The 11,348-nt window shown below is 35.5% G+C and overlaps 1 protein-coding gene across 2 annotated transcripts; it reads right to left on the minus strand.

Moving 5' to 3' along the window:
• Positions 1-2,829: 2,829 nt before the first annotated feature.
• On the minus strand, positions 2,830-10,149 carry LOC137013037 (Kinetochore-associated protein DSN1 homolog). Of its 2 annotated transcripts, none has more exons than XM_067376610.1 (11): positions 10,107-10,149; positions 9,796-9,823; positions 9,097-9,376; positions 8,933-9,006; positions 8,226-8,298; positions 6,524-6,605; positions 6,371-6,421; positions 6,208-6,279; positions 5,980-6,127; positions 4,057-4,144; positions 2,830-3,380 (listed from the first exon to the last, which is right to left on the minus strand). In XM_067376610.1, the coding sequence occupies exons 1-11, from the start codon at positions 10,136-10,138 to the stop codon at positions 3,298-3,300; spliced, it is 1,011 nt and encodes a 336-aa protein (XP_067232711.1). In that variant the 5' UTR covers positions 10,139-10,149; the 3' UTR covers positions 2,830-3,297. The 2 variants fall into 2 exon arrangements, with proteins under 2 accessions (XP_067232711.1, XP_067232719.1); XM_067376618.1 differs by lacking the exon at positions 10,107-10,149 and adding an exon at positions 9,601-9,646 and having other exon boundaries at positions 9,796-9,814.
• Between the last annotated feature and the right edge of the window lie 1,199 nt (positions 10,150-11,348).

Genomic DNA, 11,348 nt, shown 5'->3' on the forward strand with positions numbered 1-11,348 from the left:
GCTGTGACAACATAAAGTCCGATGTGTATTGCAAAACGTACGTTTTTGAACAGTAGTAATGTACAAGAAATGCTTCAATGAATCAAGATTCAGGAAGAGAATTTCAGATAACAATGTTTTGTTAAGTTTAGATATATAGATCTTTCTTCTGTGTGACAATAACTTTTTGCATGCTTAAGAAAATGGATTGGGTTGGATATAGAGCGAGTTAAGATTTCTAATTTTTAAACTGAATCAAATTTCAGTTAATGTGTGGATTAATTAGCCAAAGTTTCACAAAATGTATTCTAAGAGAATTATGGTTTTTATGTTAAGAGGATTGTCTTTGGAGAAAATAAAAATGCATTCAAAAAGAGTTAAAATTCAACAGTATTCACAGTTAAATTAACCTATTAATTATCTAATATCATATTTTCATGCCCGTCCATATAAATGGCTGAGTATGACATCACTTATTTTAAATCAATGTATTTTAGCAAGTGCACGGACAGAGCAGATTAAAAATAAGTGGTCCCAATTTTTTTTGCAAACGTGGACGTTTTGGGGCAGTTCATCACTCAGAGAGAAAAGACAGGCTTCTCAGACGAATGGCTGCTGGGATACATGGAGGGGAGAGACTCAGCCTGGAGCATTTCAATGGGAGTTTGATGATGTGTGTGCAAAGAGAGGAATGGGACAAAAGTGGTGCTGGTTTATGCTGACGCGTAGCACATCTCTCGGCTACAATCTAACACTAATCAATCTGAAGTGAGAATGAGAATATTAGAGAACAAACTGTAACCTGAACTCGTTATCACAGCGTTGCTTTCGCGCAGTGAGATTTTGAGTAATTGTAAATCTATATTTTTTTCAATCTTTCTCCTTTCATTTCCTAAATGATGGACAATGTGGCCCAGTGGAAAAAGGTACCACTATATGTATACATCTATCTCATTATATATATATATATATATATATATAGTGCAAATAGAAAGCAGTTATTTTAAAATGTAATATTTCATATTACTGTTTTTACTGTATTTTATTTTTGATCTATTTATGTGTATGTATATACATGTGTGTATATATAATGTATGCATGTGTATATATGTATGTGCATATATAGTGTATTTGTATGAATGTGTATATATATATATATGTGTGCATGAATATATGCGTGTGTGTGTATTCAAACAGGTACATTTTAAAATGTAATATTTCACAATTTTTACTGATTTTATTTTTGACCTATGTAAGTATATGTTTATGTATGTATTTTTAATGTATGTATATTTGTTTTTATATATATATACACACACCGATGCACACACACACACACGTGTATACATACATGTGTGTATATATATTATATATAATGTATTTGTGTATATGTCTGCATGTATGTATGTGTTTATATATATGTAACATATCAAAATAAGTTATTTTTAAAAGTAATTTCACAATATTACTGTTTTTTTGTTTGATCTCTATATACGTGTATATGTATGCGTATATAATGATTGTTTTATGTAGGTATATATATACTTATATACACACACGTGTATATAAATATATATATGTATACATTATGTATATATATTTATAAAGTATTTCTGCATATGTATATATATGTCTGCATGTATATGTGCATGTATGTGTGTACATATGTATATATTCAGATATTTTAAATTGTAATATTTCACAATATTACCGTTTTTTTATTTTTGATCTACATGTGTTATATATATATAATATAAATGTGTGATATATATACATATATGTCTATATTGCATAATACATAAATGTATTTTAATTTATTAATGAAGAACCTGTTCTGCTTATCACATTTATCTCAACAATATAAACCACTACCTGACAGATACTGAAAACAATGCACGATTTAAAATCCCCAGCAACAAAAGGACCATCTGATTTTTACTCCATACCAACATAGACAGCTACTCCACCACATGCATAGATTAATCTTTGTCAATTGACATTTAATTTAAAAGTATTTGCCACCATGAGAATAGTTTTTACCCTCCTGACTGTGAATAGGTATTCTTCTTAAAGCTGTTTGAGGCAGATGCACCCTCGGCCCACAAGCGCTGAGCCTCATTTTCATCTAAATAAGAATCGATCCCTCTTGCTGTGCCACCCCCAGTGCTTCTGACGCTTAACCCCACTCTCCTGCTAAACCACCTCCGTCCCTACATTAACAGAGAAAACTAAATACAAGCCAAGTCTAATCAGCCTGCACGTGCATCAGAGAAAAATGACCTCGTTTTCAAGCTGCTGAGATCTAAACGGTTAAAGGTTTTCTTGTAGGATTGTTGAAACGTCTGTCTTCAATTTCTTTGATCACAGTGGAGTTAGTATTGAGAGTGAACGTCGCTTTGTTCGAGCTCATATACTGTTATTATGGCATGGGAGTTCAGAGCAGGTCGTGTTTAGTCTTGTGGGCATGGAAATGTGATATAAACAGAGAGGATGTGAAGTGGAGAAACCTTCTAAGCCTGTTTCTTGCTCAGCAGCCCTGTGCTATGTTGAATAGAGAACAAGGGATGGAAGTGTGGGGGAAGGGGTCACAAGAACAAACATAATAGAAGGCTAAAAGGCCCTCAAAGAGCTCATGACTAAAGGCCAGCAGCTTTTCTTTAGGCTAATAACGATGACTTAAAGCATATAAATACTTGCTTGCAATGTTTGTCTTGGAAACAAAACACCATTCAGGCAGAAGAAAATCCAGGGATGGATGAATGAATATCATCTTTAGTCCATTAGACAAGCAGGATACTCTACAGATCATTTAAAAGACTCAAACGGAGTCAAATTTTACATGACAGAACTGTGAACGAAAGCAGAAAAAGTTTGAAGTAAATGTCAAGGCATTTAATTATATGTAGAAATCTTGCACAAAACAATATACAACAGTATTTAAAACACACAGGTAAAAGTAGAGCTTTGAATAACTAGTCTGCCATCTAGTGTCCATCTCTGCACTTTATGTACACATTCTCTCACACACACCGGAGGACATTAAACAAAACAGCTACAGATATTAAATTCAAAATTCATCAGCAAATCATGGTACTGTCCACGAAGAGTAGCAAGAGCAAATTATGCACCTGTATGTCTAGTATAAATAAATGTTTTTTGGGGTTTTTTGTCCAAATTACTGGTTAACAGAAAAATTACCTATTTTGTTACAGGAAAAAAGTAGAATGTTACATTAAAAACTTATTAATGCATATCCAAAATGGTCATATCAGATTATAGAGCTTTTCTGTGGAAGCCCAGCATCCTATGGGAGGAAAACTAGGAGGAAACACTAGATATGGGTCCTTTTATCAGCTGTCTGACTGGGGATGAAGGGAGATTCTGAAATCCAGCCTTGGAAGCTGTGGGGGGAAAAAACAACTCAGTGTTTAATGCAAGAAACAGGATTAATTTCACACAATTTTGAATTACGGTAAAATCAGTTGCCACTATCAAGGCAGCTTGCATTGCCCTGCATTTCATGTGATTTTACTTTGTGAGTAAGAGAGCTGCATGATTAATCTTTAAAAGATTGCAATCTCGATTCAGACACTCTCATTCCAAATTGACAACGATTCGCCTGTGTTTATTAAACTGATCACAGCGAACATTCAAATTTGCATTTGTGCTGCTGCTGATCAGTGAGAGCAGTTGTCATGTTTCTTTTCAACCACACAGTAACATTATTTCTGTGTTACAAATATTCATATCATCCCAGAAATACTGAGATAAAAGTTTATAGTTCGGATATAAACACTGGTGTCTACAATAGCGTTCAAACCACCTTTTGAAAGTAACTTGGCGCTTCAAATAAAGATTGTATCAATTACATCATTACACCAGTCTTTAGTGTCACATGTTCCTTCAGAAATTTTTCTAATATGATGATTTGCTGCTCAAGAAACATGTATTATTATTATTATCAATGTTGAGAACAGATTGTTTAAAAAAAAAAAAAAAAAGTCTTATTGAGCCCAAACTTTTGAAGGATAGTGCCTATTATTGACCTGTTCCACAAACTGAAATACATATTCTCACCTAGTCTGGTGCTGGTCTCCTTTAGCAGCAGCTGAGATTTCTCATGGAAAGACAGCAGCTCCCTCATTATACAACAGTGAGAGTCCATCTGTGAGGAAACACAACTGCACATGACAGCAGTTCTCAAAACAGTTTGAAAAAAGAAGAAAAAAAAACAAAAAACAAACCTAACCAATTCTGTAACCCCTGGTTTCACAGACAAGGCTTAAGATAGTCCTAGACTAAAATGCATGTTTAAGCTGTCTTAACTGAAAGCAACTTACACTTACATATCTTAAATTATGTCAGTGCCATTGTTTTGTCTCAAGATGCACACCAGCAATGTTTTTTTCTAGGGGTGGGAATCGGAGGGTACCTCACGATACGATCACGATAAATGGCTCACGATAACGATAATATCGCGAGTCAGCGATAATCGATATATCGCTAGACAATCCTATAATGATACATCGTGATATTGGTCTTAATATGAAAACAAAATGCACGTGAAAAGGTTAGTGCAGGTTAACGGATAAATCTGATCTTATATGTAGGCTACATTTAATAGAGTTCACGTCACCGAAGGCAAGAAATATGAGGTGCATTTTATTGACCATCAGTTAATTTCAAATCAAAGACTGCAATAGGAGAGAGCGGCAACAGCACTGGTATAAGGTCTCATTCCACTTGAAGATAATTGTGTGTTATGCGTCTGCGACTTACTTTCACTTTCATATGCGGCAGTTTGCACGTCAGCTTGCTGAAGAGATCTGCAGCGATGTGTGATGCAGTAGCGTTGTCATATCTGACTCTCACATGTTTCAGTTTTAGTATTTTTGGGAGAAGTAAAATTTGCATATGTAGTTTCAACAACCAGATGCATTTAGACTGAGCATAGACAGTTTTGACTGGAATGCGTCCCAGACCATCTCCTGAAATGGTTTGAGCGATCGGATTTAAATCCGTCTCAAATGCGTTTTTAGGCATTTAGACCTGGTCTTTTCACGATCAGATAGCTATCCGAAGGATGACGATATATCGCCATATCGATATTTTGTCCCACCCCTATTTTTTTCTAAGGCATGTTTATAAAAGCTACTTAAAGGTCTAATCCTGGTTTATTCTAAGCCTTGTCTGTGAAACCAGGCCTTAAAGGATTAGTTCACTTTCAAATTAAAATTTCCTGATAATTTACTCACCCCCATGTCATCCAAGATGTTCATGTCTTTCTTTCTTCAGTCGAAAAGAAATTAAGGTTTTCAATGAAAACATTCCAGGATTTTTCTCCATATAGTGGACTTCAATGGACACCAAACAGTTGAAGGTCAAAATTACAGTTTCAGTGCAGCTTCAAAGGGCTTTAAATGATACCAGACGAGGAATAAGAGTCTTATCTAGAGAAACTATCCATCGTTTTCTAAACTGTATATGCTTTATAAAAATAAACAAGCCCCTTTATTCCTCGTCTGGTATCATTTAAAGCCCTTTGAAGCTGCACTAAAAATGTAATTTTGACCTTCAACCATTTGGAGGCCATTGAAGTCCACTATAAGGAGAATAATCCTGGAAGGTTTTCATCAAAAACCTTAATTTCTTTTCGACCTAAGAAAGAAAGACATGAACATCTTAGATGACATAGGGGTGAGTAAATTATCAGGACAAATTTTTGAAAACGAACTAATGAGCAATTTTTTTAACTGTACATTAAAAAATATCTAATATAGTTGGATATAATGCAACAGCTACTTGCGGCCCACAGCCCTTAATTCTATTTTAGGCCCTTTGTAAAAGCTTGGGCAAACAACAGACAAACAAATTAAAAATGAGATAAGGCTAGTGAAAGTGTTCAACAAACTAATTTCAATTCCTGTTTATCTGTAACAGGTTCTGAATCCTTTTACACTCGTTCAGTGAATCCTCGAGTCTAAAGCGTCATGGCCTCACCACTAACTCCATGTTTCGGAGTAGTTTTTGCTGTCCCACGAGTACTGCCTTGTAGTCAGGTTTGTTCAGAATGACCCGACTCTGTGAAGACTTGGCAAAGCATGATGGGTCCAGAGGCAGTCCCTTCTCTTCACCCCGCTCCACACATCTGCAACGGGACAGAGATGCACAGCTAACCAAAACTTCTGCATCCATACATGTGCTGTGGATATGTGTAGTTATGCTCACTTGTCCAGTTCGTCAGCTTTGGTCCGGTGTTTGTTCAATAGCGACTCCCATGACATACTTTCAGCCTGTAACCTTCATAAGCACATGATGACCATTAACAGCTATAGATTAACATGGCAATTGCAGTCATGAAATAAATTTGCGAGAGCAGATGGAGAATTACCTGTTAATGTCCTCCTGAATGCGCGCAGTGGCCGTGTTAACAACGGGGTCACTGCACATACAGAAACAGGGAGACATTTAATAAACCAGAGTGGGCTTCAGGATTGAAGGACTAGTGATTAACGCAATCAACACAGGAAAAACGAACTTTTACCTCTCAGCAGTTGGGAGTGAATTCTGAGTTTCTCTGCTAATGTCTTTAGCCAGACTGTCCCACTCTTCATGCAAAGATTCAACTGGAAGTGAATGATGTTCACATAAACATCATGAAATAGGTTTTTGACAAAATGTAAAAAGTGTGGGCATTTGCTGTGATTTATTCAATTCTGTTTTTGCATTATCAAGACGATGTTATCTAGCTGGCTAGTTCTAATAGATGAGGTTTTTGTTGAAATTGCAATTATTACGTTTGGGAATATCAGTAAGAATTACACTACCATTTAAACATTTGGGGTCAGTAAGATTTTTTTTTTTTTTAAATTAATACTAGAGATGCAGCAATATATTGGCCAATAAAAGCACATTTTCACACTATCGGCTGATAGTTTAAAAACAGCTGATTAGTCAGGGCTGATATATCCTGTCAATCAAAAGAGGGCTGGAAAATGCACTGTGTAAAAAAATGCTAAGAAATCAGTTTGATGTTCAATATTAATAGTAATTGTATGAATTAATAACATTCGGAAAGTTAATCTTATCTTCAGAATTTAGTTAATATGTGTTAAAATTAATTTGAGTAATGTGTTTTATAACGGATACTAGTTACTCAAACAACTTGATGAAATGGAAATAGTTATTTGCATTTCTTTTTAAAATATAATAATTCAAAATATAATGATTAATTATTAATTATAATGAAATTATCATTAATTAATATAAAAGGCAGAACCCCCAAACTATCGGTATCGGCAGATATCACTCTGAATGATCGGCTATCCGTATCGGAGAAGGAATTTAGTGTTGGTGCATCTCTAATTAATACTTTTATTTAGCAAAGATGCATTAAATTGATCAAACGTCACAGTAAATACATTTATAATGTTATAATCGATTTCTATTACAAATAATTGCTGTTCTTTTCAACTTTCTACTAAATCAAAGAATCCTGAAAACATGCATCAAGGTTTCCACAAAAATATAAAGCAGCACAACCGTATTCAACATTGATATTAATAATAAATGTTTGTTGAGCATCAAATCATCATATCAGAATGACTTCTGAAGGACCATGTGACTAGAGTAATGATGCTGAAACTTCAGCTTTACCATCACAGGAATAAATTACTTTTTAATATGTATTCAGATTGTTTTAACTGTATTTTTAATCAAATAATGCAGTCTTGGTGAGTTTATGAGAAAAAATATTTCAAAAACATTAGAAAAATTCTTACCAAACTCAAACTTTTGAATGGTAGTGTTATAAATATATATATAATTTCCCTTTTTTTTTTTAAAGAATAAATATCTTAGTGAAAATTCCTGAAAGATGGAAAAGAAAACTTCTAGGGATAGTTCACCCAAAAATGAAAATTCTGTCATCATTTACTCAACCTCAAGTTGTTCCAAACCTGTATAAATGTCTGTCTTCCGCTAAACTCAAAAGAAGATATTTTGAAGAATATGGGCAACCAAACAGTTGATGGGCTTCATTGACTTCCATAGTATTTCTCATCAACTGTTTGGTTGCCCATATTCTTCAAAATATCTTAAGTAAATGATGACAGAACTTTCATTTTTGGGTGAACTATCCCATATACATATACAAAAGGCTGCAAAATACAAAAAAGATCATTCCTCGGTCACAAAGCTTGTGAAAATATTGGCAGGACAAGTAAAAATCAGATCAACTGACTTACCTTGAGTCTGAAGTGTCTCTGTATCAACACCAGGAACAGTGTACAGACTGTTTTTGACCCTCTTCACTGTCCTCTATGTACAGATACAGAAATCAAAAGGTTTAATTCAGTATATTCAAGTATATTCACTGTAACAATGTCAAAGCCTCATTTATTTTCGTTAAAGGATTAGTTCACTCCAGAATTAAAATTTCCTGATAATTTACTCACCCCCATGTCATCCATGTCTTTCTTCAGTTGAAAAGAAATTAAGGTTTTTGATTAAAACATTCCAGGATTTTTCTCCTTTTTTAACCTTTTTCTTTGCAGGTTCGATTTTGTAAACACTGGATCACCTGTGACCTTTCTAACATGATTACATAATGCATGGCGCATCGCAGAGCCTTTGTGGTTAAAAAGTATATAAATGTTTTGTTTTTTTTCTCCCAAAAAATGACTTATGGTTTCTCTAGATAAGACCCTTATTCCTCGTCTGGTATTGTTTAAAGCTGCACTGAAACTGTCATTTTGACCTTCAACTGTTTGGGCTCCATTGAAGTCCACTATAAGGAGAATAATCCTGAAGTGTTTTCATCAAAAACCTTAATTTCTTTTCGACTGAGGAAAGAAAGACATGAACATCTTGGATGACATGGGGGTGAGTAAATTATCATGAATTTTTAATTCTGAAGTGAACTAATCCTTTAACTAATATGCATTTTACAGACCTGCATAGCCGCTTTAATTAGCATCTCCAGCCTCTCATTGTCAGGTAAAGACAGACTGATGGTTTCACACAGGGCTAAAAGACACAAAGAGAAGTGAAAGTCAACACAATCCTAAATGACTCCAGCATGACGTCCAGTGAAAGGCTCTTGGACTCAGCACTCACGCTGTGAGGAGCCGGGGAGGGCCGGCAGAGAGCGTCTGCCTCTGGATGATCTCCTCCAGGATTTCCTCCGTGAGCGAGTGTTCAGTTCAGGAGCAGTAATGTTCACACTTTCCCTCATGCCTTCCTCAACAGAGCTCATCTTCGAGTCCTCTGGCCGTTCCTCTTCTCCTGAACGCTGCATTACTGCATGAGCAGGTGATGTGCAAGGAGACTTCTGAGGAGGACCGGAGACGTGGTTACTATCATGAGGCCGTTTGACTCCATGAGACACTTCTGAGAGCTAGTTAAGGTGACACAGAAGCACAACACAGCATTATAAGGGAGGGTTGACTGCATTAATTTAATTATCGTTACATTTTAACCACAGACATTGGATTCTGTATTAACGCATAATGACATTTAAAAAGCATAAGTGTTAACTAGGAAAAAGGCAACAAGCACCGTTCAAACTTTTTATTTGATCAAAAATACAGTAAAAACAGTAATATTGTGAAATATTATTACTTAACTGTTTTCTATTTGAATATATACGTTAAAATGTAGTTTATTCCTGTGATTAAAGTTGAATTTTCAGCATCATTACTCCAGTCTTCAGTCACATGATCCTTCAGAAATCATTCTGATATGATGATTTGCTACATACATTTTTATTTGAACAGTAACGTTACATTAAAAAAGAAGAACAGAAAACAGATTTACCCTGGTATCAGTGCTGCTGGCATCACACCTGTGAGAGAGATTAAATGGACATGTAGATTACAGCACACCGAACAAACTAAGTTACACAACCTTGTTATTTGCATCCAATATATTGTAAAGTACTTTAAATAATATTTATCAGTATTTGTCCGTTAAGTAATCCAGTTTAGCTGACAACATCAACCGCGTTAAACGCTGTTCTAAAAGCTTTGCTTTATTTAAGTGAATTCCTCATGCAGCAATTACTATCACAAGCCAGTGGGAAACATTAAGTACATATATTTCCATATTGTAAACAATAAAACACTCACGGCTCGAATCCTTCGTTCTGAAGCTCCGCCATTTTCTTTGAAAACCCGCGCGCAGTGTCACTGTGTCAGGTAAGCCCCGCCCACTTTCATTTCTACCGTGGTGGTTCTTGGGATCTGTAATCATGTCAGATTAGCGTTGAGAGCGTGCGTGCGGTGTAAGAATCACAATTCACATGTTTTGGTTGTGATTGTGTATGTTTGACAAACTATTATTTAAAATAAAATTATCCTCGCATAAAAACAAAGACTCTTTAAAACTGTAACTCGCAATATACAATCATTTGGACACTTCAACATCTCATTCAATATTCTTAATTTTTAAACAAATTGTCTATTGTATAAGCAAAGCTCAACCTAAAGTTATTATGAGGAAAAAAGTTTATGGGAAATATAATTTTAACCAATCTACAGGGGTTGGACTGTGAAACTGTAACACCTGGTTTAAGACCACAATAATTTATTATAATGTAGGCCTCCTTTTGCGGCTAATACAGCGTCAACAGATACAAGTCCTTCACAGTGGCCAGCCAGAGGGATTTTGAGCTATTCCTCTTCCAGAACAGTGGTCAGGTCACTGTGTGACGCTGGTGGAGGAAAACTTTTTCTGACTCGTCCTCCACAATACCTCAAAGTGGCTCAATAATATTCGGATCTGGTGACAGTGCAGGCCATGAGAGGTGTTCACCTTCACTTTCATGTTCATTAAAGGGTTAGTTCACCCAAAAATGAAAATTATGTCATTAATGACTCACCCTCATGTCGTTCCAAACCCGTAAGACAGTCTACCGTACCTACATTTTCAATGGAGGGACAGAAAGCTCTCGGACTAAATCTAAAATATCTTAATTTGTGTTCCGAGGATGAACAGTCTTACTGGTGTGGAACGGCATGAGGGTGAGTCATTAATGACAGAATTTTCATTTTTTGGTGAACTAACCCTTTAAACCATTATGTCACAACTTAGGCTTGCTGTGTGTATTGGTGCATTATCCTGCTGATACATGGCACCCCCTTCAGGTAACAATGTTTGAAACTTTAGGTGCACATGGTCCTCCAGAATGGTTCGGTAGTCCTCAGCAGTGTGCCCATCAAGCACAGTAGGGAATGCCCTTGGGCACTGATTTAGGCTATGTTTGCAAACCCATTTTGGGATAAATATTTTATTTTTATTTTTTTAAATATTACAATTTTCTTTCTGATATTTACTTAATTACCTTTGAGTTATTGCATAGAAAACACATT

Source organism: Chanodichthys erythropterus, chromosome 3 (assembly GCF_024489055.1).
Source record: "Chanodichthys erythropterus isolate Z2021 chromosome 3, ASM2448905v1, whole genome shotgun sequence".
In the NCBI taxonomy this organism is placed as follows: Eukaryota; Metazoa; Chordata; class Actinopteri; order Cypriniformes; family Xenocyprididae; genus Chanodichthys; species Chanodichthys erythropterus.

Excerpts from the sequence above, each read along its gene's own strand:
- LOC137013037 (XM_067376610.1), bottom strand. The coding sequence starts at position 10,138 with ATGGCGGAGCTTCAGAACGAAGGATTCGAGCC. Across the intron at positions 9,007-9,096 it reads CCTCCCCGGCTCCTCACAGC|CCCTGTGTGAAACCATCAGT; the intron begins GTGAGTGCTGAG and ends TGTGTCTTTTAG. Across the intron at positions 3,381-4,056 it reads GGAGACCAGCACCAGACTAG|CTTCCAAGGCTGGATTTCAG; the intron begins GTGAGAATATGT and ends TTCCCCCCACAG.